We start from the raw sequence: 27,412 nt of genomic DNA, 5'->3' as shown, positions 1-27,412 counted from the left end.
AAATACTTTTTCGGCCTGTGAAGTTTTCCTAACAAGCAGAACTCAGTATATCTTACCTATGCCATCCACGGTGATGGAGCTGCCTTCAATGTCGAAGCCGGTGACTGATGAAGCTGCCTTTAGCAAAACGTCTGCAATCGCAGTGTTGTTAGGAGCAGATGTGCCAGTGAAGCGGAGGTCACAAGTATTGTAGATTGATCCATTACTGCAGGAGGAGAAACAAATAAATGTTGAATGAAAAATCACATTTAGGATGCAATCGTGAAAATGTAACAATATGTCAACAAATTACCTGAATCGCACCACTTCGAAGGAAGAGAAGGATGAGAATTCCTTTTTGTATAGAGGTTCAAGCTGAAGAAACAGAAAACACAAGGTATTTAAAAAAATTAACTTGTTTTATGCTCTATGTACTTTCAGTTGATATTATTTTGGCTCCTTGATAAAAAATACTGAAATGGAAAACACAATAATTTGAAACCACAGGTTTTATTTTGAGAAGAGGCTTACCTGATTCTTTATGTTAGCAGCTCTTCTTCTAAAAGCAGCAGATGATGTATCCAACAAGTCGGTTGTGAATGTTTGCAGAACAGACCTGAACACCACTCGCTTTGTTGTGATGGCAGCAGCTGTTGGGGCTGCAGTTGTAGTTGTTTTAGCTGTTGTTGCTGCAGTTGTAGTTGTTTTTGCTGCAGTTGTAGCTGTTGTTGCTGCAGTTGTAGTTGTTTTTGCTGCAGTTGTAGCTGTTGTTGCTGCAGCTGTAGTTGTTCTTGCTGAAGTTGTTGTTGCTGCAGCTGTAGCTGTTGTTGCTGCAGCTGTAGTTGTTCTTGCTGAAGTTGTTGTTGCTGCAGTTGCTGTTGCTTCTGCAGTTGTAGCAGTTGCTGCTGTTGTTGCTGCTGCTGTTGTTGCTGCAGTTGTAGTTGTTGTTGCTGCAGTTGTAGCTGTTGTTGCTGCAGTTGTAGCTGTTGTTGCTGCAGTTGTTGTTGCGGCAGTTGTAGTTGTAACTGGACTTTCTATAACACATTTTTTTGAAGTGTAAATGAATAAATCAATAATTATCTGTTGTAAGAATCAAAGTTAATAACAAAGACATTAAAGAACGAGTATTTTAGATGGATAAAAGGAAGCAAAGACTATTGAATGTTGACACACACACACACACACACACAGTAACTGTTGATAGGTTGATTTCAACTGTACGGAACTGAAAATCTTTAAGTTGTCCTAATAAATCTTTATTTTACCTTATTGTCTTGTATAGAAACCCAATTTTGAATGTGACTCATTTAAAACCAGCATAAGTGGCACATGGTTTTTCATGCAGTGCTCCCCCTATACTGTTCACTTTCCCTAGCTACTAAACAATAATTTCTACATGCACAGAGAGCCAAGAAATCAAAAGACTCTATGGGAACGCTTCTCAAGTTAATGTTGGTCAGCTAAAAAGAGCTCTTTTACACAATAGGGTTGATCAGTTATGGTTCAATGATAAAAATAAAGTAATTACAAACAACAGAAATCACTCCCACCCGTTTTCCCTATCCAACCTCATTCAAAAAAAGACGTATCTATGTCACATGTGACGCCATTAAGCAATCTATTGACTTTCAGGTACATTTTCGAGAGCTAATGGCTACTTCTGGTGAGATTTTTTTGGATTACTGTTATAAGCAGTTGTCTCTTAATCTCTTAAGTATTAAGAGACAACGCTTCTCTGCAGAGGAAACAGCTCTGCTGGTGTCAAAGGCAAAGTACATTAGCAGATAATCTGCGTAACAACAGTGTACAAGCTGTGAGATAGATGTTGTATTTACTTACCTAGTACTTTGATTGTGGTGGAATCTATCGTCACGTTGAAGGGGCTGTTTGGACTATTTACAGCTGTTACTAAGGTTTCAGCAACAACAGCATCCGCTGGGAGTTCTGAAGTGGTAGAATTCGGATGGAACCCAACGTCCAAATCTACAACAACTCCATCTGCTCTTGTTTGTCCTCGCCTACGTCAGGAAACCAAACAAGTATTAATAAAAAAAATTCCTAAGTGCAGATTAATCAAAATGTAAAAATTGTACATGCAACTATCAACGAAGTAATAAAACCCTGAATTTAAACAATATTTGTAAATTAAAAAATATGTTTTTACCTGAACCCTTTCAGGCTGCACTTGTCGAACTTATAACCAAATCTTTTCTTGTATAGTTTGTTGCACTGCAAAAAAAGAAGCAACATTTAGACGATGGGAAGATTTCAAAGAATTTTCATGAAATAAAGTTAAGAATAACTTGATATTCGGGTGGAAATAAATCATCACAACTGGTTTCTAGTCTAAAATGTAATTAATGGGCAAAACTGACACAGTTAATAAAATATTATACAGAATGTGAAAGTGTACTCACCGGCGGAACAAGACTTTGTTCAAGATCTTTGTATTTACTGCTTTCTGGATTTTTAAGATCATCAGAAAATGTCTCTTCAGGCAAGTCCACTGAGACAGCGTAAATAGGTTGAGAAACCACAGTTGTAGATGCCGCAGTTATAGTTGTTATTGTTGTAGGTGCTTCAGTAGTAATTGCAGCGGTAGTTGCAGCAGTAGTTGGAGCAGCGGTAGTTGGTGCAGCGGTAGTTGGTGCAGCGGTAGTGGGTGCAATGGTAGTTGGTGCAGCGGTAGTAGGTGCAGCGGTAGTTGGTGCAGCGGTTGTAGGTGCAGCGGTAGTTGGTGCAGCGGTAGTTGGTGCAGCGGTAGTTAGTGCAGCAGTAGTTGGTTCTGCAGTAGTAGGTGCAGCAGTAGTTGGTGTAGCGGTAGTTGGTGCAGCAGTAGTTGGTGCTGCAGTAGTAGGTGCAGCGGTAGTTGGTGCAGCGGTAGTGGGTGCAACGGTAGTTGGTGCAGCGGTAGTAGGTGCAGCGGTAGTTGGTGCAGCGGTTGTAGGTGCAGCGGTAGTTGGTGCAGCGGTAGTTGGTGCAGCGGTAGTTAGTGCAGCAGTAGTTGGTTCTGCAGTAGTAGGTGCAGCAGTAGTTGGTGTAGCGGTAGTTGGTGCAGCAGTAGTTGGTGCTGCAGTAGTAGGTGCAGCGGTAGTTGGTGCAGCGGTTGTGGGTTCAGCGGTAGTAGGTGCAGCGGTAGTTGGTGCAGCAGTAGTTGGTGCAGCAGTAGTTGGTGCAGCGGTTGTGGGTTCAGCGGTAGTAGGTGCAGCGGTAGTTGGTGCAGCAGTAGTTGGTGCAGCGGTAGTTGGTGCAGCAGTAGTAGGTGCAGCGGTAGTTGGTGCTGCAGTAGTAGGTGCAGCAGTAGTTGGTGCAGTGGTAGTTGGTGCAGCTGTAGTTGGTGCAGCGGTTGTAGGTGCAGCGGTAGTAGGTGCAGCGGTAGTTGGTGCAGCGGTAGTAGGAACAGCGGTAGTAGGTGCAGCGGTTGTGGGTGCAGCGGTAGTTGGTGCAGCTGTAGTTGGTGCAGCGGTAGTAGGTGCAGCAGTAGTTGGTGCAGCAGTAGTTGGTGCTGCAGTAGTAGGTGCAGCAGTAGTTGGTGCTGTAGTAGTAGGTGCAGCAGTAGTTGGTGCTGCAGTAGTAGGTGCAACAGTAGTTGGTGCAGCGGTAGTTGGTACAGCGGTAGTTGGTGCAGCTGTTGTAGGTGCAGCAGTAATTGGTGCAGAAGTAGTTGGCGCTGCAGTAGCAGGTGCAGCAGTAGTTGGTGCAGCGGTAGTAGATGCAGCAATAGTTGGTGCAGCGGTTGTAGGTGCAGCAGTAGTAGGTGCAGCAGTAGTTTGTGCAGTGGTAGTAAGTGCAAGGCTAGTTGGTGCAGCAGTAGTTGGTGCAGCGGTAGTTGGTGCAGCGGTTGTGCGTGCAGCAGTAGTTGGTGCAGCTGTAGTAGGTGCAGCGGTTGTAGGTGCAGTGGTAGTTGGTGCAGCTGTATTTGGTGCAGCAGAAGTTGGGGCAGCAGTAGTTGGTGCTGCAGTAGTAGGTGCAGCAGTAGTTAGTGCAGTAGTGGTAAGTGCAGCGGTAGTTGAAGCAGCAGTAGTTGGTGTAGCGGTAGTTGGTGCAGCAGTTGTAGGTGCAGCGGTAGTTGGTGCAGCAGTAATAGGTGCAGCGTTAGTTGGGGCAGCAGTAGTTGGTGCTGCAGTAGTAGGTGCAGCGGTAGTTGGGGCAGCAGTAGTTGGTGCAGCAGTAGTTAGTGCAGTAGTGGTAAGTGCAGCGGTAGTTGGTGCAGCTGTAGTTGGTGCAGCAGTGGTTGGTGCAGCGGTTGTAGGTGCAGCGGTAGTTGGTGCAACGGTAGTTGGTGCAGCTGTAGTTGGTGCAGCAGAAGTTGGGGCAGCTGTAGTTGGTACAGCAGTAGTTGGTGCTGCAGTAGCAGGTGCAGCAGTTGTTGGTGAAGCGGTTGTACGTGCAGCGGTAGTTGGTGCAGCTGTTGTAGGTAATGCAGTGGACGGTGCAGCGGTAGTTGGTGCAGCGGTTGTGGGTTCAGCGGTAGTAGGTGCAGCGGTAGTTGGTGCAGCAGTAGTTGGTGCAGCGGTAGTTGGTGCAGCAGTAGTAGGTGCAGCGGTAGTTGGTGCTGCAGTAGTAGGTGCAGCAGTAGTTGGTGCAGTGGTAGTTGGTGCAGCTGTAGTTGGTGCAGCGGTTGTAGGTGCAGCGGTAGTAGGTGCAGCGGTAGTTGGTGCAGCGGTAGTAGGAACAGCGGTAGTAGGTGCAGCGGTTGTGGGTGCAGCGGTAGTTGGTGCAGCTGTAGTTGGTGCAGCGGTAGTAGGTGCAGCAGTAGTTGGTGCAGCAGTAGTTGGTGCTGCAGTAGTAGGTGCAGCAGTAGTTGGTGCAGTGGTACTAAGTGCAGCGGTAGTTGGTGCAGCAGTCATTGGTGCAGCGGTAGTTGGTGCAGCGGTTGTAGGTGCAGCAGTAGTTGGTGCAGCTTTAGTTGGTGCTGTTGTAGGTGCAGCAGTAGTTGGTGCAGCGGTAGTAGGTGCAGTGGTTGTGGGTGCAGTGGTAATTGGTGCAGCTGTAGTTGGTGCAGCAGTAGTTGGTGCAGCGGAAGTAGATGCAGCTGTAGTTGGTGTAGCGGTAGTTGGTGCAGCGGTTGTAGATGCAGCGGTAGTAGGTGCAGCGGTAGTTGGTGCAGAAGTTGTAGGTGCAGCTGTAGTTGGTGCAGCAGTTGTTGGTGCAGCGGTTGTAGATGCAGCGCTCATTGGTGCAGCGGTAGTTGGTGCACCGGTAGTTGATGCAGCGATTGTAGGTGCAGTGGTAGTTGATGCAGCGGTAGTAGGAACAGAGGTTGTAAGTTCAGCGGTAGTTGGTGCAGCGGTGGTAAGTGCAGCGGTAGTTGATGCAGCGGTTGTAGGTGCAGCGGTAGTTGGTGCAGCAGTAGTTGGTGCAGCTGTTGTAGGTGCAGCGGAAGTAGGTGCAGCGGTAGTTGGTGCAAAAGTTATAGGTGCAGCTGTAGTTGGTGCAGCAGTTGTTGGTTCAGCGGTTGTAGATGCAGTGCTTGTTGGTGCAGCGGTAGTTGGTGCACCGGTAGTTGGTGCAGCAGTAGTTGGTGCAGCGGTAGTTGGTGCAGTGGTAGTTGGTGCAGCTGTAGTTGGTGCAGCGGTTGTAGGTGCAGCTGTAGTAGGTGCAGCGGTAGTTGGTGCAGCGGTAGTAGGAACAGCGGTAGTTGGTGCAGCGGTGGTAAGTGCAGCGGTAGTTGATGCAGCGGTTGTAGGTGCAGCGGAAGTAGATGCAGCGCTTGTTGGTGCAGCGGTAGTTGGTGCACTGGTAGTTGGTGCAGCAGTAGTTGGTGCAGCTGTAGTTGGTGCAGCTGTAGTTGGTGCAGCAGTTGTTGGTGCAGCGGTTGTAGATGCAGCGCTTGTTGGTGCAGCGGTAGTTGGTGCACTGGTAGTTGGTGCAGCAGTAGTTGGTGCAGCGGTAGTTGGTGCAGTGGTAGTTGGTGCAGCTGTAGTTGGTGCAGCGGTTGTAGGTGCAGCGGTAGTAGGTGCAGCGGTAGTTGGTGCAGCGGTAGTAGGATTAGCGGTAGTAGGTGCAGCGGTTGTGGGTGCAGCGGTAGTTGGTGCAGCTGTAGTTGGTTCAGCGGTAGTAGGTGCAGCAGTAGTTGGTGCTGCAGTAGTAGGTGCAGCAGTAGTTGGTGCAGTGGTACTAAGTGCAGCGGTAGTTGGTGCAGCAGTCATTGGTGCAGCGGTAGTTGGTGCAGCGGTTGTAGGTGCAGCAGTAGTTGGTGCAGCTGTAGTTGGTGCAGCGGTTGTAGGTGCAGCAGTAGTTGGTGCAGCGGTAGTAGGTGCAGTGGTTGTGGGTGCAGTGGTAATTGGTGCAGCTGTAGTTGGTGCAGCGGTAGTTGGTGCAGCAGTGGTTGGTGCAGCAGAAGTTGGGGCAGCAGTAGTTGGTGGAGCGGGTGTAGATGCAGCGCTGGTTGGTGCAGTGGTAGTAAGTGCAGCGGTAGTTGGTGCAACGGTTGTAGGTATAGCAGTAGTGGGTGCAGCGGTAGTTGGTGCAGCGGTTGTAGGTGCAGCAGTAGTTGGTGCAGTGGTAGTAGGTGCAGTGGTTGTGGGTGCAGTGGTAATTGGTGCAGCTGGAGTTGATGCAGCAGTAGTTGGTGCAGCAGTGGTTGGTGCAGCGGTTGTAGGTGCAGAGGTAGTTGGTGCAACGCTAGTTGGTGCAGCTGTAGTTGGTGCAGCAGAAGTTGGGGCAGCAGTAGTTGGTGCAGCGGTAGTTGGTGCAGTGGTACTATGTGCAGCGGTAGTTGGTGCAGCAGTCATTGGTGAAGCGGTAGTTGGTGCAGCGGTTGTAGGTGCAGCAGTAGTTGGTGCAGCGGTAGTAGGTGCAGTGGTTGTGGGTGCAGTGGTAATTGGTGCAGCTGTAGTTGGTGCAGCGGTAGTTGGTGCAGCAGTGGTTGGTACAGCGGTTGTAGGTGCAGAGGTTGTTGGTGCAACGGTAGTTGGTGCAGCTGTAGTTGGTGCAGCAGAAGTTGGGGCAGCAGTAGTGGGTGGAGCGGTTGTAGATGCAGCGCTGGTTGGTGCAGTGGTAGTAAGTGCAGCGGTAGTTGGTGCAGCAGTCGTTGGTGCAGCGGTAGTTGGTGCAAAGGTTGTAGGTATAGCAGTAGTGGGTGCAGCGGTAGTTGGTGCAGCAGTAATAGGTGCAGCGTTAGTTGGGGCAGCAGTAGTTGGTGCTGCAGTAGTAGGTGCAGCGGTAGTTGGGGCAGCAGTAGTTGGTGCAGCAGTAGTTAGTGCAGTAGTGGTAAGTGCAGCGGTAGTTGGTGCAGCTGTAGTTGGTGCAGCAGTGGTTGGTGCAGCGGTTGTAGGTGCAGCGGTAGTTGGTGCAACGGTAGTTGGTGCAGCTGTAGTTGGTGCAGCAGAAGTTGGGGCAGCTGTAGTTGGTACAGCAGTAGTTGGTGCTGCAGTAGCAGGTGCAGCAGTTGTTGGTGAAGCGGTTGTACGTGCAGCGGTAGTTGGTGCAGCTGTTGTAGGTAATGCAGTGGACGGTGCAGCGGTAGTTGGTGCAGCGGTTGTGGGTTCAGCGGTAGTAGGTGCAGCGGTAGTTGGTGCAGCAGTAGTTGGTGCAGCGGTAGTTGGTGCAGCAGTAGTAGGTGCAGCGGTAGTTGGTGCTGCAGTAGTAGGTGCAGCAGTAGTTGGTGCAGTGGTAGTTGGTGCAGCTGTAGTTGGTGCAGCGGTTGTAGGTGCAGCGGTAGTAGGTGCAGCGGTAGTTGGTGCAGCGGTAGTAGGAACAGCGGTAGTAGGTGCAGCGGTTGTGGGTGCAGCGGTAGTTGGTGCAGCTGTAGTTGGTGCAGCGGTAGTAGGTGCAGCAGTAGTTGGTGCAGCAGTAGTTGGTGCTGCAGTAGTAGGTGCAGCAGTAGTTGGTGCAGTGGTACTAAGTGCAGCGGTAGTTGGTGCAGCAGTCATTGGTGCAGCGGTAGTTGGTGCAGCGGTTGTAGGTGCAGCATTAGTTGGTGCAGCTGTAGTTGGTGCTGTTGTAGGTGCAGCAGTAGTTGGTGCAGCGGTAGTAGGTGCAGTGGTTGTAGGTGCAGCAGTAGTTGGTGCAGCGGTAGTAGGTGCAGTGGTTGTGGGTGCAGTGGTAATTGGTGCAGCTGTAGTTGGTGCAGCAGTAGTTGGTGCAGCGGAAGTAGATGCAGCTGTAGTTGGTGTAGCGGTAGTTGGTGCAGCGGTTGTAGATGCAGCGGTAGTAGGTGCAGCGGTAGTTGGTGCAGAAGTTGTAGGTGCAGCTGTAGTTGGTGCAGCAGTTGTTGGTGCAGCGGTTGTAGATGCAGCGCTCATTGGTGCAGCGGTAGTTGGTGCACCGGTAGTTGATGCAGCGATTGTAGGTGCAGTGGTAGTTGATGCAGCGGTAGTAGGAACAGAGGTTGTAAGTTCAGCGGTAGTTGATGCAGCGGTTGTAGGTGCAGCGGTAGTTGGTGCAGCAGTAGTTGGTGCAGCTGTTGTAGGTGCAGCGGAAGTAGGTGCAGCGGTAGTTGGTGCAAAAGTTATAGGTGCAGCTGTAGTTGGTGCAGCAGTTGTTGGTTCAGCGGTTGTAGATGCAGTGCTTGTTGGTGCAGCGGTAGTTGGTGCACCGGTAGTTGGTGCAGCAGTAGTTGGTGCAGCGGTAGTTGGTGCAGTGGTAGTTGGTGCAGCTGTAGTTGGTGCAGCGGTTGTAGGTGCAGCGGTAGTAGGTGCAGCGGTAGTTGGTGCAGCGGTAGTAGGAACAGCGGTAGTTGGTGCAGCGGTGGTAAGTGCAGCGGTAGTTGATGCAGCGGTTGTAGGTGCAGCGGAAGTAGATGCAGCGCTTGTTGGTGCAGCGGTAGTTGGTGCACTGGTAGTTGGTGCAGCAGTAGTTGGTGCAGCTGTAGTTGGTGCAGCTGTAGTTGGTGCAGCAGTTGTAGGTGCAGCGGTTGTAGATGCAGCGCTTGTTGGTGCAGCGGTAGTTGGTGCACTGGTAGTTGGTGCAGCAGTAGTTGGTGCAGCGGTAGTTGGTGCAGTGGTAGTTGGTGCAGCTGTAGTTGGTGCAGCGGTTGTAGGTGCAGCGGTAGTAGGTGCAGCGGTAGTTGGTGCAGCGGTAGTAGGATTAGCGGTAGTAGGTGCAGCGGTTGTGGGTGCAGCGGTAGTTGGTGCAGCTGTAGTTGGTGCAGCGGTAGTAGGTGCAGCAGTAGTTGGTGCTGCAGTAGTAGGTGCAGCAGTAGTTGGTGCAGTGGTACTAAGTGCAGCGGTAGTTGGTGCAGCAGTCATTGGTGCAGCGGTAGTTGGTGCAGCGGTTGTAGGTGCAGCAGTAGTTGGTGCAGCTGTAGTTGGTGCAGCGGTTGTAGGTGCAGCAGTAGTTGGTGCAGCGGTAGTAGGTGCAGTGGTTGTGGGTGCAGTGGTAATTGGTGCAGCTGTAGTTGGTGCAGCGGTAGTTGATGCAGCAGTGGTTGGTGCAGCAGAAGTTGGGGCAGCAGTAGTTGGTGGAGCGGGTGTAGATGCAGCGCTGGTTGGTGCAGTGGTAGTAAGTGCAGCGGTAGTTGGTGCAACGGTTGTAGGTATAGCAGTAGTGGGTGCAGCGGTAGTTGGTGCAGCGGTTGTAGGTGCAGCAGTAGTTGGTGCAGTGGTAGTAGGTGCAGTGGTTGTGGGTGCAGTGGTAATTGGTGCAGCTGGAGTTGATGCAGCAGTAGTTGGTGCAGCAGTGGTTGGTGCAGCGGTTGTAGGTGCAGAGGTAGTTGGTGCAACGCTAGTTGGTGCAGCTGTAGTTGGTGCAGCAGAAGTTGGTGCAGCGGTTGTAGGTGCAGCAGTAGTTGGTGCAGCGGTAGTAGGTGCAGTGGTTGTGGGTGCAGTGGTAATTGGTGCAGCTGTAGTTGGTGCAGCGGTAGTTGGTGCAGCAGTGGTTGGTACAGCGGTTGTAGGTGCAGAGGTTGTTGGTGCAACGGTAGTTGGTGCAGCTGTAGTTGGTGCAGCAGAAGTTGGGGCAGCAGTAGTGGGTAGAGCGGTTGTAGATGCAGCGCTGGTTGGTGCAGTGGTAGTAAGTGCAGCGGTAGTTGGTGCAGCAGTCGTTGGTGCAACGGTAGTTGGTGCAAAGGTTGTAGGTATAGCAGTAGTGGGTGCAGCGGTAGTTGGTGCAGAGGTTGTAGGTGCAGCAGTAGTTGGTGCAGTGGTAGTAGGTGCAGCGGTTGTGGGTGCAGTGGTAATTGGTGCAGCTGGAGTTGATGCAGCAGTAGTTGGTGCAGCAGTGGTTGGTGCAGCAGTTGTAGGTGCAGAGGTAGTTGGTGTAACGGTAGTTGGTGCAGCGGTTGTAGGTACAGCCGTAGTTGTAGTAATTGTTGGACTTGTAGTTGTAGTTGGTGTTGTACCTATGCCATCCACGGTGACGGAGCTGCCTTCAATATCGAAGCCAGTGACTGAAGAACTGGCATTCATCAAAACGTTTGCAATTGCAGTGTTGTTTGGAGCAGATGTTCCGTTGAAGGTGAGGACACAAACATTGATGATTGATCCATTTCTGCAGGAGAGGAGAAACAAGTTGATGTTGAATGAAACGTCAGATTTAGCCTTCAATCCAGAAAATGTAATAATAAGTGAACAAATTACCTGAATTGAACTACTTCGAAGGAAACGAAGAGGGGGAATACATTTTTGTACCGAGGTTCAAGCTGCAGGAACAGAAAACTCAAGGTATTTAAAAAACTGAACTTTGTTTAAGCTTTTTCACTTGAATAAGAAATACTGAAATAGAAAACACAATAATGTGAAGCCACCAGTTAAATTTATGAGAAGAGGCCTACCTGATTTTTTATGTTAGCAGCTCTTCCTTTAAAACCAGTAGATGATGGATCCAACAAGTCGCTTGTGAATGTGTACAGAAGAGACCTGAAAATCACTTGCTTTGTTGTGATGGCAGGGGTTGTTGGTACTGAAGTTGTAGTTGTTGTTAGGGTAGGGGTTGTAGTTGTTGTTGGGGTTGGGGTTGGAGTTGTTGTAGGGGTTGGTGTTGTAGTTGTAGTTGTTGGGGTAGGTTTTGTTGTTGTTGTCGGGGTTGGTGTTGTAGTTGGTGTTGTTGTTGTCGGGGTTGGTGTTGGAGTTGTTGTAGGGGAAGGTGTTGTAGTTGTTGTTGGAGTTGGTGTTGTAGTTGTGGTTGCAGTTGGTGTTGTTGTTGGTGTTGTTGTTGGTGTTGTAGTTGCTATTTGAGTTGTTGCAGGGGAAGGTGTTGTTGTAGTTGTTGTTGTAGTTGTTGTAGGGGAAGGTGTTGTAGTTGTTGTTGTAGTTGGTGTTGTAGTTGTTGTTGTAGTTGGTGTAGTTGTCTGGGTTGGTGTTGTAGTTGGTGTAGTTGTCTGGGTTGGTGTTGTAGATGTTGTTGCAGTCGGTGTTGTTGTTGGTGTTGTAGTTGTTATTGGTGTTGTTGTAGTTGTTGTTGGTGTCGGTGTTGTAGTTGTTATTGGTGTTGTTGTTGGTGTTGTAGTTGTAGTTGTTGTAGGGTTTGGTGTTGTAGTTGTAGTTGTTGGGGTAGGTATTGTTGTTGTCATGGTTGGTGTTGTAGATGTTGTCGGGGTTGGTGTTGTAGTTGGTGTTGTTGTTGTCGGGGTTGGTGTTGTAGTTGTTGTTGGAGTTGTTGCAGGGGAAGGTGTTGTAGTTGTTGTTGGAGTTGATGTTGTAGTTGTTGTTGCAGTTGGTGTTGTTGTTGGTGTTGTAGTTGTTATTGGAGTTGTTGTAGGGGAAGGTGTTGTAGTTGTTGTTGGAGTTGGTGTTGTAGTTGTTGTTGGAGTTGTTGTAGGGGAAGGTGTTGTAGTTGTTGTTGTAGTTGGTGTAGTTGTCGGGGTTGGTGTAGTAGTTGTTGCAGTTGGTGTTGTTGTTGGTGTTGTTATTGGTGTTGTTGGTGTTGTAGTTGTAGTTGTAGTTGGTGTTGGTGTTATAGTTGTTGTTGGAGTCGGTGTTGGTGTTGTTGTTGGTATTGGAGTTGTTGTTGGAGTTGTAGTTGTTGTAGGGGAAAGTGTTGTAGTTGTTGTTGCAGTTGTAGTTGTTATTGGAGTTGTTGTTGTTGTCGGGGTTGGTGTTGGGGTTGTTGTCGGGGTTGGTGTTGTAGTTGTTGTTGTTGTTGTCGGGGTTGGTGTTGTAGTAGTTGATGGAGTTGTTGTAGGGGTAGGTGTTGTAGTTGTTGTTGGAGTTGATGTTGTAGTTGTTGTTGGGGTTGTAGTTGGTGTTGTTGTTGGGGTTGCAGTTGTAGTTGTTGTAGGAGATGTAGTTGTTGTAGGGGAAGGTGTTGTTGGATTTGGTATTGTAGTTGTAGGGGTTGGTATTGTTGTTGTTGTCGGGGTTAGTGTTGTAGTTGTTGTCGGGGCTGGTGTTGTTGTCGGGTTTGCTGTTGTAGTTGTTGTTGCAGTTGGTGTTGTTACTGGAGTTGTTGTTGGAGTTGTTGTTGTTGTAGGGGAAGGTGTTGCAGTTGTTGTTTGAGTTGGTGTTGTTGTTGTTGTTGTCAGGCTTGGTGTCGTAGTTGTGGTTGTCGGGGTTGGTGTTGTAGTTGTTGTTTCAGTTGGTGTTGTAGTTGGTGTTGTAGTTGTTGTTGGTGTTATAGTTGTAGTTGTTGTAGGGGAAGGTGTTGTAGTTGTTGTTGCAGTTGTAGTTGTTATTGGAGTTGTTGTTGTTGTCGGGGTTGGTGTTGGGGTTGGTGTTATAGTTGTTGTTGGAGTTGGTGTTGTTGTTGGTGTTGTTATTGGAGTTGTTGTTGGAGTTGTTGTTGTTGTAGGGGAAGGTGTTGTAGTTGTTGTTTGAGTTGGTGTTGTTGTTGTTGTTGTCAGGCTTGTTGTCGTAGTTGTTGTGGTTGTCGGGGTTGGTGTTGTAGTTGTTGTTTCAGTTGGTGTTGTAGTTGTTGTTGGTGTTATAGTTGTAGTTGTTGTAGGGGAAGGTGTTTTAGTTGTTGTTGCAGTTGTAGTTGTTATTGGAGTTGTTGTTGTTGTCGGGGTTGGTGTTATAGTTGTTGTTGGAGTTGGTGTTGTTGTTGTAGTTGTTGTAGGGGAAGGTGTTGTAGTTGTTGTTGCAGTTGTAGTTGTTATTGGAGTTGTTGTTGTTGTCGGGGTTGGTGTTGGGGTTGGTGTTATAGTTGTTGTTGGAGTTGGTGTTGTTGTTGGTGTTGTTATTGGAGTTGTTGTTGGAGTTGTTGTTGTTGTAGGGGAAGGTGTTGTAGTTGTTGTTTGAGTTGGTGTTGTTGTTGTTGTTGTCAGGCTTGGTGTCGTAGTTGTTGTGGTTGTCGGGGTTGGTGTTGTAGTTGTTGTTTCAGTTGGTGTTGTAGTTGTTGTTGGTGTTATAGTTGTAGTTGTTGTAGGGGAAGGTGTTGTAGTTGTTGTTGCAGTTGTAGTTGTTATTGGAGTTGTTGTTGTTGTCGGGGTTGGTGTTGGTGTTAAAGTTGTTGTTGGAGTTGGTGTTGTTGTTGTAGTTGTTATTGGAGTTGTTGTTGGAGTTGTTGTTGTTGTAGGGGAAGGTGTTGTAGTTGTTGTTGCAGTTGTAGTTGTTATTGGAGTTGTTGTTGTTGTCGGGGTTTGTGTTGGGGTTGGTGTTATAGTTGGTGTTGGAGTTGTTGTTGGTGTTGTTATTGGAGTTGTTGTTGGAGTTGTTGTTGTTGTAGGGGAAGGTGTTGTAGTTGTTGTTTGAGTTGGTGTTGTTGTTGTTGTTGTCAGGCTTGGTGTCGTAGATGTTGTGGTTGTCGGGGTTGGTGTTGTAGTTGTTGTTTCAGTTGGTGTTGTAGTTGTTGTTGGTGTTATAGTTGTAGTTGTTGTAGGGGAAGGTGTTGTAGTTGTTGTTGCAGTTGTAGTTGTTATTGGAGTTGTTGTTGTTGTCGGGGTTGGTGTTGGGGTTGGTGTTATAGTTGTTGTTGGAGTTGGTGTTGTTGTTGGTGTTGTTATTGGAGTGGTTGTTGGAGTTGTTGTTGTTGTAGGGGAAGGTGTTGTAGTTGTTGTTTGAGTTGGTGTTGTTGTTGTTGTTGTCAGGCTTGGTGTCGTAGTTGTTGTGGTTGTCGGGGTTGGTGTTGTAGTTGTTGTTTCAGTTGGATTTGTAGTTGTTGTTGGTGTTATAGTTGTAGTTGTTGTAGGGGAAGGTGTTGTAGTTGTTGTTGCAGTTGTAGTTGTTATTGGAGTTGTTGTTGTTGTCGGGGTTGGTGTTGGTGTTATAGTTGTTGTTGGAGTTGGTGTTGTTGTTGTAGTTGTTGTTGGTGTTATAGTTGTAGTTGGTGTAGGGGAAGGTGTTGTAGTTGTTGTTGCCGTTGTAGTTGTTGTTGGAGTTGTAGTTGTTGTAGGGGAAGGTGTTGGTGTTGTAGTTGTTGTCGGGGTTGGTGTTGTAGTTGGTGTTGTTGTTGTCGGGGTTGGTGTTGTAGTTGTTGTTGGAGTTGTTGTAGGTGAAGGTGTTGTAGTTGTTGTTGGAGTTGGTGTTGTAGTTGTGGTTGCAGTTGGTGTTGTTTTTGGTGTTGTAGTTGTTGTTGGAGTTGGTGTTGTAGTTGTTGTCGTGGTTGGTGTTGTAGTTGTTGTTTCAGTTGGTGTTGTAGTTGTTGTTGGTGTTATAGTTGTTGTTGGAGTCGGTGTTGGTGTTGTTGTTGGTAATGGAGTTGTTGTTGGAGTTGTTGTTGTTGTAGGGGAAGGTGTTGTTGTTGGTGTTGGTGTTGTAGTTGTTGTCAGGGTTGGTGTTGTTGTTTCAGTTGGTGTTGTAGTTGGTGTTGTAGTTGTTGTTGGTGTTGGTGTTATAGTTGTTGTTGGAGTCGGTGTTGGTGTTGTTGTTGGTATTGGAGTTGTTGCTGGAGTTGTGGTTGTTGTAGGGGAAGGTGTTGTAGTTGTTGTTGGAGTTGGTGTTGTTGTTGTTGTCGGGCTTGGTGTCGTAGTTGTTGTTGCGGTTGTTGTTGGTCTTATAGTTGTTGTTGGAGTTGTTGTAGGGGAAGGTGTTGTAGTTGTTGTTGGAGTTGGTGTTGTAGTTGTTGTTGGGGTTGGTGTTATAGTTGTTGTTGGAATTGGTGTTGTAGTTGTTGTTGGGGTTGAAGTTGTAGTTGTAGTTGGTGTTGTTGTTGTCGGGGTTGGTGTTGTAGTTGTTGTTGGAGTTGTTGTAGGTGAAGGTGTTGTAGTTGTTGTTGGAGTTGGTGTTGTAGTTGTTGTCGGGGTTGGTGTTGTAGTTGTTGTTTCAGTTGGTGTTGTAGTTGGTGTTGTAGTTGTTGTTGGTGTTGGTGTTATAGTTGTTGTTGGAGTCGGTGTTGTTGTAGGGGAAGGTGTTGTAGTTGTTGTTTCAATTGGTGTTGTAGATGGTGTTGTAGTTGTTGTTGGTGTTGGTGTTGGAGTTGTTGTTGGAGTTGTTGTTGTTGTAGGGGAAGGTGTTGTAGTTGTTGTTGGAGTTGGTGTTGTAGTTGTTGTCGGGGTTGGTGTTGTAGTTGTTGTTTCAGTTGGTGTTGTAGTTGGTGTTGTAGTTGTTGTTGGTGTTATAGTTGTTGTTGGATTTGTTGCAGGGGAAGGTGTTGTAGTTGGTGTTGTTGTCGGGGTTGGTGTTGTAGTTGTTGTTGCAGTTGGTATTGTTGTTGTTGTTGGAGTTGTAGTTGTTGTAGGGGAAGGTGTTGTAGTTGTTGTCGCGGTTGGTGTTGTTGTCAGGGTCAGTGTTGTAGTTGTTGTTGGGGTAGGTGTTGTGGTTTGTGTTGGTGTTGTTGGTGTTAGAGTTGGACTTGTAGTTGTAGTTGTACCTATGCCATCTACGGTCACGGAGCTGCCTTCAATGTCGAAGCCAATGACTGATGAAGTTGCATTGAGCAAAACATCTGAAATCGCAGTGTTGTTAGGAGAAGATGTGCCATTGAAGGTGAGGTCAAAAACATTGACGATTGATCCATTTCTGCACAAGGAGAAAAAAATTAAAGTTGAATGAAATGTCATATTTAGGCTGCAATCCTGAAAATGTAACAATATGTGATCAAATTACCTGAATTTCACCACTTCAAAGGAAAACAAGTAGGGGAACTTATTTTTGTACCGAGGTTCAAGCTGCAGAAACAGAAATCGACATTCTAAAAAATGAACTTGTGCTCGATGAACTTCACTTCATATTATTTTGGCTCCTTGATTAAAAAAAATACTGAAATAGAAAACACAATAATGTGAAGCCACAGGTGATATTTTGAGAAGAGGCTTACCTGACTCTTTATGTTATCAGCTCTTCCTTTAAAAGCAGTAGATGATGTATCCAACAAGTCGGTTGTGAATGTTTGCAGAACAGATCTGAACACCACTTGCTTTTTTGTGATGGCAGGGGTTGTTGGTACTGCAGTTGTATTTGTTGTTGGGGTTGTTGTAGTTGTTGTTGCCGTCGGGGTTGTTGTATGAGTTGTAGCTGTTGTCGGGGTTGGTGTTGTAGTTGTTATTGGAGTTGTTGTAGGGTAAGGTGTTGTAGTTGTTGTTGGAGTTGGTGTTGTAGTTGTTGTTGGAGTTGGTGTTGTGGTTGTAGGGGTTGGTATTGTTGTTGTTGTCGGGGTTGGTGTTGTAGTTGTTGTCGGGGTTGGTGTTGTAGTTGGTGTTGTAGTTGTTGTTGCAGTTGTAGTTGTTGTTGGAGTTGTAGTTGTGGTTGCAGTTGTTGTTGTTGTTGGTGTTGTAGTTGTTGTTGGAGATGGTGTTGTAGTTGTTGTTGGGGTTGGTGCCATAGTTGTCGGGGTTGGTGTTGGAGTTGGTGTTGTTGTTGTCGGGGTTGGTGTTGTAGTTGTTGTTGGAGTTGGTGTTGTAGTTGTTGGTAGAGTTGGTGTTGTTGTTGGTGTTGTAGTTGTTATTGGAGTTGTTGTAGGGGAAGGTGTTGTAGTTGTTGGAATTGGTGTTGTAGTTGTTGTTGGAGTTGGTGTTGTGGTTGTAGGGGTTGGTATTGTTGTTGTTGTCGGGGTTGGTGTTGTAGTTGGTGTTGTAGTTGTTGTTGCAGTTGTAGTTGTTGTTGGAGTTGTAGTTGTGGTTGCAGTTGGTGTTGTTGTTGGTGTTGTAGTTGTTGTTGGAGTTGGTGTTGTAGTTGTTGTTGGGGTTTGTGCTATAGTTGTTGTTATAGTTGTTGTTGGAGTTGGTGTTGTTGTTGGGGTTGGTGTTGTAGTTGGTGTTGTTGTCGGGGTTGGTGTTGTAGTTGTTGCAGTTGTAGTTGTCGTAGTAGTTGGTGTTGTAGTTGTTGTTGCAGTTGGTGTTGTTGTTGGTGTTGTAGTTGTTATTGGAGTTGTTGTAGGGGAAGGTGTTGTAGTTGTTGTTGGAGTTGGTGTTGTTGTCGGGTTTGCTGTTGTAGTTGTTGTTGCAGTTGGTGTTGTTATTGGAGTTGTTGTTGGAGTTGTTGTTGTTGTAGGGGAAGGTGTTGTAGTTGTTGTTTGAGTTGGTTTTGTTGTTGTTGTTGTCAGGCTTGGTGTCGTAGTTGTTGTGGTTGTCGGGGTTGGTGTTGTAGTTGTTGTTTCAGTTGGTGTTGTAGTTGGTGTTGTAGTTGTTGTTGGTGTTATAGTTGTAGTTGTTGTAGTGGAAGGTGTTGTAGTTGTTGTTGCAGTTGTAGTTGTTATTGGAGTTGTTGTTGTTGTCGGGGTAGGTGTTGGTGTTATAGTTGTTGTTGGAGTTGGTGTTGGTGTTGTAGTTGTTGTTGGTGTTATATTTGTAGTTGTTGTAGGGGAAGGTGTTGTAGTTGTTGTTGCCGTTGTAGTTGTTGTTGGAGTTGTAGTTGTTGTAGGGGAAGGTGTTGGTGTTGTAGTTGTTGTCGGGGTTGGTGTTGTAGTTGGTGTTGTTGTTGTCGGGGTTGGTGTTGTAGTTGTTGTTGGAGTTGTTGAAGGTGAAGGTGTTGTAGTTGTTGTTGAAGTTGGTGTTGTAGTTGTGGTTGCAGTTGGTGTTGGAGTTGGTGTTGTAGTTGTTGTCGGGGTTGGTGTTGTAGTTGTTGTTTCAGTTGGTGTTGTAGTTGGTGTTGTAGTTGTTGTTGGTGTTATAGTTGTTATTGGAGTCGGTGTTGGTGTTGTTGTTGGTATTGGAGTTGTTGTTGGAGTTGTTGTTGTTGGAGGGGAAGGTGTTGTAGTTGTTGTTGGAATTGTTGTTGTAGTGGTAGAGGTCGGTGTTATAGTTGTTGGAGTTGTTGTTGTTGTTATTGGAGTTGTTGTAGGGGAAGGTGTTGTAGTTGTTATTGGAGTTGGTGTTGTAGTTGTTGTCGGAGTTGGTGTTGTTGTCGGATTTGCTGTTGTAGTTGTTGTTGCAGTTGGTGTTGTTATTGGAGTTGTTGTTGTAGTTGTTGTTTGAGTTGGTGTTGTTGTTGTTGTTGTCAGGCTTGGTGTCGTAGTTGTTGTGGTTGTCGGGGTTGGTGTTGTAGTTGTTGTTTCAGTTGGTGTTGTAGTTGGTGTTGTAGTTGTTGTTGGTGTTATAGTTGTAGTTGTTGTAGGGGAAGGTGTTGTAGTTGTTGTTGCCGTTGTAGTTGTTGTTGGAGTTGTAGTTGTTGTAGGGGAAGGTGTTGGTGTTGTAGTTGTTGTCGGGGTTGGTGTTGTAGTTGTTGTAGGGGAAGGTGTTGTAGTTGTTGTTGTAGTTGGTGTTGTAGTTGTGGTTGCAGTTGGTGTTGTTGTTGTTGTTGTAGTTGTTATTGGAGTTGTTGTAGGGGAAGGTGTTGTAGTTGTTGTCGGAGTTGGTGTTGTTGTCGGGTTTGCTGTTGTAGTTGTTGTTGCAGTTGGTGTTGTTGTTGGAGTTGTTGTTGTTGTAGGGGAAGGTGTTGTAGTTGTTGTTTGAGTTGGTGTTGTAGTTGTTGTTGGAGTTTCCGTTGTAGTTGTTGATTGGTTTGGTGTTGTAGTCGTTGATGGTGTTGTTGGGGTTGATGTAGTAGTTGTTGTGGGTGTTTGAGTCGTTGTTGGAGTTGCAGTTGTAGTTGTTGATGGGGTTGGTGTTGTAGTCGTTGTTGGTGTTGTAGTTGTAGTGGTAGGGGTTGTTGTCGGGTTTGCTGTTGTAGTTGTTGTTGCAGTTGGTGTTGTTATTGGAGTTGTTGTTGTTGTTTGAGTTGGTGTTGTTGTTGTTGTTGTCAGGCTTGGTGTCGTAGTTGTTGTGGTTGTCGGGGTTGGTGTTGTAGTTGTTGTTTCAGTTGGTGTTGTAGTTGGTGTTGTAGTTGTTGTTGGTGTTATAGTTGTAGTTGTTGTAGGGGAAGGTGTTGTAGTTGTTGTTGCCGTTGTAGTTGTTGTTGGAGTTGTAGTTGTTGTAGGGGAAGGTGTTGGTGTTGTAGTTGTTGTCGGGGTTGGTGTTGTAGTTGTTGTAGGGGAAGGTGTTGTAGTTGTTGTTGTAGTTGGTGTTGTAGTTGTGGTTGCAGTTGGTGTTGTTGTTGTTGTCGGAGTTGGTGTTGTTGTCGGGTTTGCTGTTGTAGTTGTTGTTGCAGTTGGTGTTGTTGTTGGAGTTGTTGTTGTTGTAGGGGAAGTTGTTGTAGTTGTTGTTTGAGTTGTTGTTGTAGTTGTTGTTGGAGTTTCCGTTGTAGTTGTTGATTGGTTTGGTGTTGTAGTCGTTGATGGTGTTTCTGGGGTTGATGTAGTAGTTATTGTGGGTGTTTGAGTCGTTGTTGGAGTTGCAGTTGTAGTTGTTGATGGGGTTGGTGTTGTAGTCGTTGTTGGTGTTGTAGTTGTAGTGGTAGGGGTTGTTGTCGGGTTTGCTGTTGTAGTTGTTGTTGCAGTTGGTGTTGTTATTGGAGTTGTTGTTGTAGTTGTTGTTTGAGTTGGTGTTGTTGTTGTTGTTGTCAGGCTTGGTGTCGTAGTTGTTGTGGTTGTCGGGGTTGGTGTTGTAGTTGTTGTTTCAGTTGGTGTTGTAGTTGGTGTTGTAGATGTTGTTGGTGTTATAGTTGTAGTTGTTGTAGGGGAAGGTGTTGTAGTTGTTGTTGCAGTTATAGTTGTTATTGGAGTTGTTGTTGGTGTTGTAGTTGTTGTTGGTGTTATATTTGTAGTTGTTGTAGGGGAAGGTGTTGTAGTTGTTGTTGCCGTTGTAGTTGTTGTTGGAGTTGTAGTTGTTGTAGGGGAAGGTGTTGGTGTTGTAGTTGTTGTCGGGGTTGGTGTTGTAGTTGGTGTTGTTGTTGTCGGGGTTGGTGTTGTAGTTGTTGTTGGAGTTGTTGAAGGTGAAGGTGTTGTAGTTGTTGTTGAAGTTGGTGATGTAGTTGTGGTTGCAGTTGGTGTTGGAGTTGGTGTTGTAGTTGTTGTCGGGGTTGGTGTTGTAGTTGTTGTTTCAGTTGGTGTTGTAGTTGGTGTTGTAGTTGTTGTTGGTGTTATAGTTGTTATTGGAGTCGGTGTTGGTGTTGTTGTTGGTATTGGAGTTGTTGTTGGAGTTGTTGTTGTTGGAGGGGAAGGTGTTGTAGTTGTTGTTGGAATTGTTGTTGTAGTGGTAGAGGTCGGTGTTATAGTTGTTGGAGTTGTTGTTGTTGTTATTGGAGTTGTTGTAGGGGAAGGTGTTGTAGTTGTTGTTGGAGTTGGTGTTGTAGTTGTTGTCGGAGTTGGTGTTGTTGTCGGATTTGCTGTTGTAGTTGTTGTTGCAGTTGGTGTTGTTATTGGAGTTGTTGTTGTAGTTGTTGTTTGAGTTGGTGTTGTTGTTGTTGTTGTCAGGCTTGGTGTCGTAGTTGTTGTGGTTGTCGGGGTTGGTGTTGTAGTTGTTGTTTCAGTTGGTGTTGTAGTTGGTGTTGTAGTTGTTGTTGGTGTTATAGTTGTAGTTGTTGTAGGGGAAGGTGTTGTAGTTGTTGTTGCCGTTGTAGTTGTTGTTGGAGTTGTAGTTGTTGTAGGGGAAGGTGTTGGTGTTGTAGTTGTTGTCGGGGTTGGTGTTGTAGTTGTTGTAGGGGAAGGTGTTGTAGTTGTTGTTGTAGTTGGTGTTGTAGTTGTGGTTGCAGTTGGTGTTGTTGTTGTTGTTGTAGTTGTTATTGGAGTTGTTGTAGGGGAAGGTGTTGTAGTTGTTGTCGGAGTTGGTGTTGTTGTCGGGTTTGCTGTTGTAGTTGTTGTTGCAGTTGGTGTTGTTGTTGGAGTTGTTGTTGTTGTAGGGGAAGGTGTTGTAGTTGTTGTTTGAGTTGGTGTTGTAGTTGTTGTTGGAGTTTCCGTTGTAGTTGTTGATTGGTTTGGTGTTGTAGTCGTTGATGGTGTTGTTGGGGTTGATGTAGTAGTTGTTGTGGGTGTTTGAGTCGTTGTTGGAGTTGCAGTTGTAGTTGTTGATGGGGTTGGTGTTGTAGTCGTTGTTGGTGTTGTAGTTGTAGTGGTAGGGGTTGTTGTCGGGTTTGCTGTTGTAGTTGTTGTTGCAGTTGGTGTTGTTATTGGAGTTGTTGTTGTTGTTTGAGTTGGTGTTGTTGTTGTTGTTGTCAGGCTTGGTGTCGTAGTTGTTGTGGTTGTCGGGGTTGGTGTTGTAGTTGTTGTTTCAGTTGGTGTTGTAGTTGGTGTTGTAGTTGTTGTTGGTGTTATAGTTGTAGTTGTTGTAGGGGAAGGTGTTGTAGTTGTTGTTGCCGTTGTAGTTGTTGTTGGAGTTGTAGTTGTTGTAGGGGAAGGTGTTGGTGTTGTAGTTGTTGTCGGGGTTGGTGTTGTAGTTGTTGTAGGGGAAGGTGTTGTAGTTGTTGTTGTAGTTGGTGTTGTAGTTGTGGTTGCAGTTGGTGTTGTTGTTGTTGTCGGAGTTGGTGTTGTTGTCGGGTTTGCTGTTGTAGTTGTTGTTGCAGTTGGTGTTGTTGTTGGAGTTGTTGTTGTTGTAGGGGAAGTTGTTGTAGTTGTTGTTGGAGTTTCCGTTGTAGTTGTTGATTGGTTTGGTGTTGTAGTCGTTGATGGTGTTTCTGGGGTTGATGTAGTAGTTATTGTGGGTGTTTGAGTCGTTGTTGGAGTTGCAGTTGTAGTTGTTGATGGGGTTGGTGTTGTAGTCGTTGTTGGTGTTGTAGTTGTAGTGGTAGGGGTTGTTATCGGGTTTGCTGTTGTAGTTGTTGTTGCAGTTGGTGTTGTTATTGGAGTTGTTGTTGTAGTTGTTGTTTGAGTTGGTGTTGTTGTTGTTGTTGTCAGGCTTGGTGTCGTAGTTGTTGTGGTTGTCGGGGTTGGTGTTGTAGTTGTTGTTTCAGTTGGTGTTGTAGTTGGTGTTGTAGATGTTGTTGGTGTTATAGTTGTAGTTGTTGTAGGGGAAGGTGTTGTAGTTGTTGTTGCAGTTATAGTTGTTATTGGAGTTGTTGTTGTTGTCGGGGTTGGTGTTGGTGTTATAGTTGTTGGTGGAGTTGGTGTTGTTGTTTGTGTTGTAGTTGTAGTTGTTGTAGGGGAAGGTGTTGTAGTTGTTGCTGCCGTTGTAGTTGTTGTTGGAGTTGTAGTTGTTGTAGGGGAAGGTGTTGGTGTTGTAGTTGTTGTCGGGGTTGGTGTTGTTGTTGTCGGGGTTGGTGTTGTAGTTGTTGTTGGAGTTGTTGTAGGGGAAGGTGTTGTAGTTGTTGTTGTAGTTGGTGTTGTAGTTGTGGTCGCAGTTGGTGTTGTTGTTGGTGTTGTAGTTGTTATTGGAGTTGTTGTAGGGGAAGGTGTTGTAGTTGTTGTTGGAGTTGGTGTTGTAGTTGTTGTCGGAGTTGGTGTTGTTGTCGGGTTTGCTGTTGTAGTTGTTGTTGCAATTGGTGTTGTTATTGGAGTTGTTGTTGGAGTTGTTGTTGTTGTAGGGGAAGGTGTTGTAGTTGTTGTTTGAGTTGGTGTTGTTGTTTTTGTTGTCAGGCTTGGTGTCGTAGTTGTTGTGGTTGTCGGGGTTGGTGTTGTAGTTGTTGTTTCAGTTTGTGTTGTAGTTGGTGTTGTAGTTGTTGTTGGTGTTATAGTTGTAGTTGTTGTAGGGGAAGGTGTTGTAGTTGCAGTTGTAGTTGTTATTGGAGTTGTTGTTGTTGTCGGGGTTGGTGTTAGTGTTATAGTTGTTGTTGCAGTTGTTGTTGTTATTGGAGTTGTTGTTGGAGTTGTTGTTGTTGTAGGGGAAGGTGTTGTAGTTGTTGTTTGAGTTGGTGTTGTTGTTGTCAGGCTTGGTGTCGTAGTTGTTGTGGTTGTCGGGGTTGGTGTTGTAGTTGTTGTTTCAGTTGGTGTTGTAGTTGGTGTTGTAGTTGTTGTTGCAGTTGTAGTTGTTATTGGAGTTGTTGTTGTTGTCGGGGTTGGTGTTGGTGTTATAGTTGTTGTTGGAGTTGGTGTTGTTGTTGGTGTTGTAGTTGTTGGTGGTGTTGTAGTTGTTGTAGGGGAAGGTGTTGTAGTTGTTGTTGCCGTTGTAGTTGTTGTTATAGATGGTGTTGTTGTCGGGGTTGGTGCTGTAGTTGTTGTTGTATCTGTAGTTGTTGTAGGGGTCAGTGTTGTAGTTGTTGCTTGGGAAGGTGTTGTAGTTGGACTTGTAGTTGTATTTGTACCTGTGCCATCCACAGTGACGGAGCTGCCTTCAATATCGAAGCCAGTGACTGATGAAGTTGCATTCAGCAAAACGTCTGAAATCGCAGTGTTGTTAGGACCAGATGTGTCGTTGAAGGTAAGGTCTAAAACATTGATGATTGATCCATTTCTGCAGGAGGAGAAAAAAATTAATGTTGAATTTAATGTCAGATTAAGCCTGCAATCCTGAAAATGTATCACAATGTGAACAGATTACCTGAATTCCTTCACTTCCAAGAAAGAGAAGGTAGAGAATACGTTTCTGTATAGAGGTTCAAGCTGCAGAAACAGAAAACACATGGTATTAGAAAAAAATTTAACTTTTTTTATGCTCGATACACTTTTACTTGATATTATTTTGGCTGTAAACGAAAAGCTTTTATTTTTAGAAGAGGCTTACCTGACTCTTTATGTTATCAGCTCTTTCTTTAAAAGCAGTAGATGATGTATTCAACAAGTCGGATGTGAATGTTTTCCGAACAGACCTGAACACCACTCGCTTTTTTGTGATGGCCGGGGTTGTTGTATGAGTTGTAGTTGTTGTTGGGGTTGGTGTTGTAGTTGTTGTTGGAGTTGGTGTTGTAGTTGTTGTTGGAGTTGGTGTTGTGGTTGTTGTTGGAGTTAGTGTTGTGGTTGTAGGGGTTGGTATAGTTGTTGTTGTCGGGGTTGGTGTTGTAGTTGTTGTCGGGGTTGGTGTTGTAGTTGGTGTTGTAGTTGTTGTTGCAGTTGTAGTTGTTGTTGGAGTTGTAGTTGCAGTTGTTGTTGGTGTTGTAGTTGTTGTTGGAGATGGTGTTGTAGTTGTTGTTGGGGTTGGTGCCATAGTTGTCGGGGTTGGTGTTGGAGTTGGTGTTGTTGTTGTCGGGGTTGTTGTTGTAGTTGTTGTTGGAGTTGTTGTAGGGGAAGGTGTTGTAGTTGTTGTTGGAATTGGTGTTGTAGTTGTTGTTGGAGTTGGTGTTGTTGTTGGTGTTGTAGTTGTTATTGGAGTTGTTGTAGGGGAAGGTGTTGTAGTTGTTGTTGGAGTTGGTGTTGTTGTTGTTGTTGTTGTCAGGCTTGGTGTCGTAGTTGTTGTGGTTGTCGGGGTTGGTGTTGTAGTTGTTGTTTCAGTTGGTGTTGTAGTTGGTGTTGTAGTTGTTGTTGGTGTTATAGTTGTAGTAGTTGTAGGGGAAGGTGTTGTAGTTGTTGTTGCAGTTGTAGTTGTTATTGGAGTTGTTGTTGTTGTCGGGGTTGGTGTTGGTGTTATAGTTGTTGTTGGAGTTGGTGTTGGTGTTGTAGTTGTTGTTGGTGTTATATTTGTAGTTGTTGTAGGGGAAGGTGTTGTAGTTGTTGTTGCCGTTGTAGTTGTAGTTGTAGTTGTTGTAGGGGAAGGTGTTGGTGTTGTAGTTGTTGTCGGGGTTGGTGTTGTAGTTGGTGTTGTTGTTGTCGGGGTTGGTGTTGTAGTTGTTGTTGGAGTTGTTGTAGGTGAAGGTGTTGTAGTTGTTGTTGGAGTTGGTGTTGTAGTTGTGGTTGCAGTTGGTGTTGGAGTTGGTGTTGTAGTTGTTGTCGGGGTTGGTGTTGTAGTTGTTGTTTCAGTTGGTGTTGTAGTTGGTGTTGTAGTTGTAGTTGTAGTTGTTGTTTCAGTTGGTGTTGTAGTTGGTGTTGTAGTTGTTGTTGGTGTTGTAGTTGTTGTTGGAGATGGTGTTGTAGTTGTTGTTGGGGTTGGTGCCATAGTTGTCGGGGTTGTTGTTGGAGTTGTTGTAGGGGAAGGTGTTGTAGTTGTTGTTGGAGTTGGTGTTGTAGTTGTTGTTGGAGTTGGTGTTGTTGTTGGTGTTGTAGTTGTTATTGGAGTTGTTGTAGGGGAAGGTGTTGTAGTTGTTGTTGGAGTTGGTGTTGTTGTTGTTGTTGTCAGGCTTGGTGTCGTAGTTGTTGTGGTTGTCGGGGTTGGTGTTGTAGTTGTTGTTTCAGTTGGTGTTGTAGTTGGTGTTGTAGTTGTTGTTGGTGTTATAGTTGTAGTAGTTGTAGGGGAAGGTGTTGTAGTTGTTGTTGCAGTTGTAGTTGTTATTGGAGTTGTTGTTGTTGTCGGGGTTGGTGTTGGTGTTATAGTTGTTGTTGGAGTTGGTGTTGGTGTTGTAGTTGTTGTTGGTGTTATATTTGTAGTTGTTGTAGGGGAAGGTGTTGTAGTTGTTGTTGCCGTTGTAGTTGTAGTTGTAGTTGTTGTAGGGGAAGGTGTTGGTGTTGTAGTTGTTGTCGGGGTTGGTGTTGTAGTTGGTGTTGTTGTTGTCGGGGTTGGTGTTGTAGTTGTTGTTGGAGTTGTTGTAGGTGAAGGTGTTGTAGTTGTTGTTGGAGTTGGTGTTGTAGTTGTGGTTGCAGTTGGTGTTGGAGTTGGTGTTGTAGTTGTTGTCGGGGTTGGTGTTGTAGTTGTTGTTTCAGTTGGTGTTGTAGTTGGTGTTGTAGTTGTAGTTGTAGTTGTTGTTTCAGTTGGTGTTGTAGTTGGTGTTGTAGTTGTTGTTGGTGTTGTAGTTGTTGTTGGAGATGGTGTTGTAGTTGTTGTTGGGGTTGGTGCCATAGTTGTCGGGGTTGTTGTTGGAGTTGTTGTAGGGGAAGGTGTTGTAGTTGTTGTTGGAGTTGGTGTTGTAGTTGTTGTTGGATTTGTTGTTGTGGTTGTAGGGGTTGGTATTGTTGTTGTTGTCGGGGTTGGTGTTGTAGTTGTTGTTGCAGTTGTAGTTGTTGTTGGAGTTGTAGTTGTAGTTGTGGTTGCAGTTGGTGTTGTTGTTGGTGTTGTAGTTGTTGTTGGAGTCGGTGTTGTAGTTGTTGTTGGGGTTGGTGCTATAGTTGTTGTTATAGTTGTTGTTTGAGTTGGTGTTGTTGTTGGGGTTGGTGTTGTAGTTGGTGTTGTTGTCGGGGTTGGTGTTGTAGTTGTTGCAGTTGTAGTTGTTGTAGGGGAAGGTGTTGTAGTTGTCATAGTAGTTGGTGTTGTAGTTGTGGTTGCAGTTGGTGTTGTTGTTGGTGTTGTAGTTGTTATTGGAGTTGTTGTAGGGGAAGGTGTTGTAGTTGTTGTTGGAGTTGGTGTTGTTGTCGGGTTTGCTGTTGTAGTTGTTGTTGCAGTTGGTGTTGTTATTGGAGTTGTTGTTGTTGTAGGGGAAGGTGTTGTAGTTGTTGTTTGAGTTGGTGTTGTTGTTGTTGTTGTTGTCAGGCTTGGTGTCGTAGTTGTTGTGGTTGTCGGAGTTGGTGTTGTAGTTGTTGTTTCAGTTGGTGTTGTAGTTGGTGTTGTAGTTGTTGTTGGTGTTATAGTTGTAGTTGTTGTAAGGGAAGGTGTTGTAGTTGTTGTTGCAGTTGTAGTTGTTATTGGAGTTGTTGTTGTTGTCGGGGTTGGTGTTGGTGTTATAGTTGTTGTTGGAGTTGGTGTTGGTGTTGTAGTTGTTGTCGGGGTTGGTGTTGTAGTTGTTGTTTCAGTTGGTGTTGTAGTTGGTGTTGTAGTTGTTGTTGGTGTTGGTGTTATAGTTGTTATTGGAGTCGGTGTTTGTGTTGTTGTTGGTATTGGAGTTGTTGTTGGAGTTGTTGTTGTTGTAGGGGAAGGTGTTGTAGTTGTTGTTGGAATTGTTGTTGTAGTGGTAGAGGTCGGTGTTGTAGTTGTTGGAGTTGGTGTTGTTGTTATTGGAGTTGTTGTAGGGGAAGGTGTTGTAGTTGTTGTTGGAGTTGGTGTTGTAGTTGTTGTTGCAGTTGTTGTTGGAGTTGTAGTTGTAGTTGTGGTTGCAGTTGGTGTTGTAGTTGTTGTTGGAGTTGGTGTTGTAGTTGTTGTTGGGGTTGGTGCTATAGTTGTTGTTATAGTTGTTGTTTGAGTTGGTGTTGTTGTTGGGGTTGGTGTTGTAGTTGGTGTTGTTGTCGGGGTTGGTGTTGTAGATGTTGCAGTTGTAGTTGTTGTAGGGGAAGGTGTTGTAGTTGTCATAGTAGTTGGTGTTGTAGTTGTGGTTGCAGTTGGTGTTGTTGTTGGTGTTGTAGTTGTTATTGGAGTTGTTGTAGGGGAAGGTGTTGTAGTTGTTGTTGGAGTTGGTGTTGTTGTCGGGTTTGCTGTTGTAGTTGTTGTTGCAGTTGGTGTTGTTATTGGAGTTGTTGTTGTAGGGGAAGGTGTTGTAGTTGTTGTTTGAGTTGGTGTTGTTGTTGTTGTTGTCAGGCTTGGTGTCGTAGTTGTTGT

At 45.6% G+C, this 27,412-nt stretch overlaps 3 protein-coding genes across 4 annotated transcripts in view; all 3 read right to left on the bottom strand.

Moving 5' to 3' along the window:
- Positions 1–8,326, bottom strand: part of LOC133949821 (mucin-2-like) — a 56,865-nt gene extending 48,539 nt beyond the window's left edge. Inside the window, exons 1-6 of one of the 2 annotated variants that reach the window (XM_062383829.1) lie at positions 2,397–8,326; positions 2,144–2,208; positions 1,819–1,997; positions 511–1,013; positions 293–354; positions 57–205 (exon numbers count right to left, since the gene is read on the bottom strand). In XM_062383829.1, coding sequence (XP_062239813.1) covers positions 57–205; positions 293–354; positions 511–1,013; positions 1,819–1,997; positions 2,144–2,208; positions 2,397–8,228 — 6,790 coding nt within the window. In that variant the 5' untranslated portion in view covers positions 8,229–8,326. The remainder of the gene's footprint in view (positions 1–56; positions 206–292; positions 355–510; positions 1,014–1,818; positions 1,998–2,143; positions 2,209–2,396) is intronic. The other variant, XM_062383830.1, reaches the window with a different exon arrangement.
- Positions 8,327–12,878: 4,552 nt separating this feature from the next.
- On the bottom strand, positions 12,879–14,909 carry LOC133949822 (probable serine/threonine-protein kinase clkA; the record flags this gene model as incomplete). Its single annotated transcript, XM_062383832.1, is given in 2 exon segments — positions 12,879–13,426; positions 13,841–14,909. Coding segments are annotated over 2 exon segments (1,617 nt in total), but the record flags the coding sequence as incomplete, so codon positions are not given.
- Positions 14,910–15,386: 477 nt separating this feature from the next.
- Positions 15,387–24,209, bottom strand: LOC133950290 (putative uncharacterized protein DDB_G0282133; the record flags this gene model as incomplete). Its single annotated transcript, XM_062384539.1, is given in 9 exon segments — positions 15,387–15,758; positions 15,846–15,907; positions 16,057–17,491; positions 17,825–18,603; positions 18,841–18,919; positions 19,373–19,612; positions 19,700–20,964; positions 21,130–21,253; positions 23,949–24,209. Coding segments are annotated over 7 exon segments (4,155 nt in total), but the record flags the coding sequence as incomplete, so codon positions are not given.
- Positions 24,210–27,412: the final 3,203 nt, after the last annotated feature.

The sequence above is a fragment of the Platichthys flesus genome, chromosome 24 (genome assembly GCF_949316205.1).
Source record: "Platichthys flesus chromosome 24, fPlaFle2.1, whole genome shotgun sequence".
Lineage (NCBI taxonomy): Eukaryota > Metazoa > Chordata > Actinopteri > Pleuronectiformes > Pleuronectidae > Platichthys > Platichthys flesus.
The sequence above is the reverse complement of the archived record's forward strand: the minus strand, read 5'-3'. Positions and strand labels throughout refer to the sequence as shown.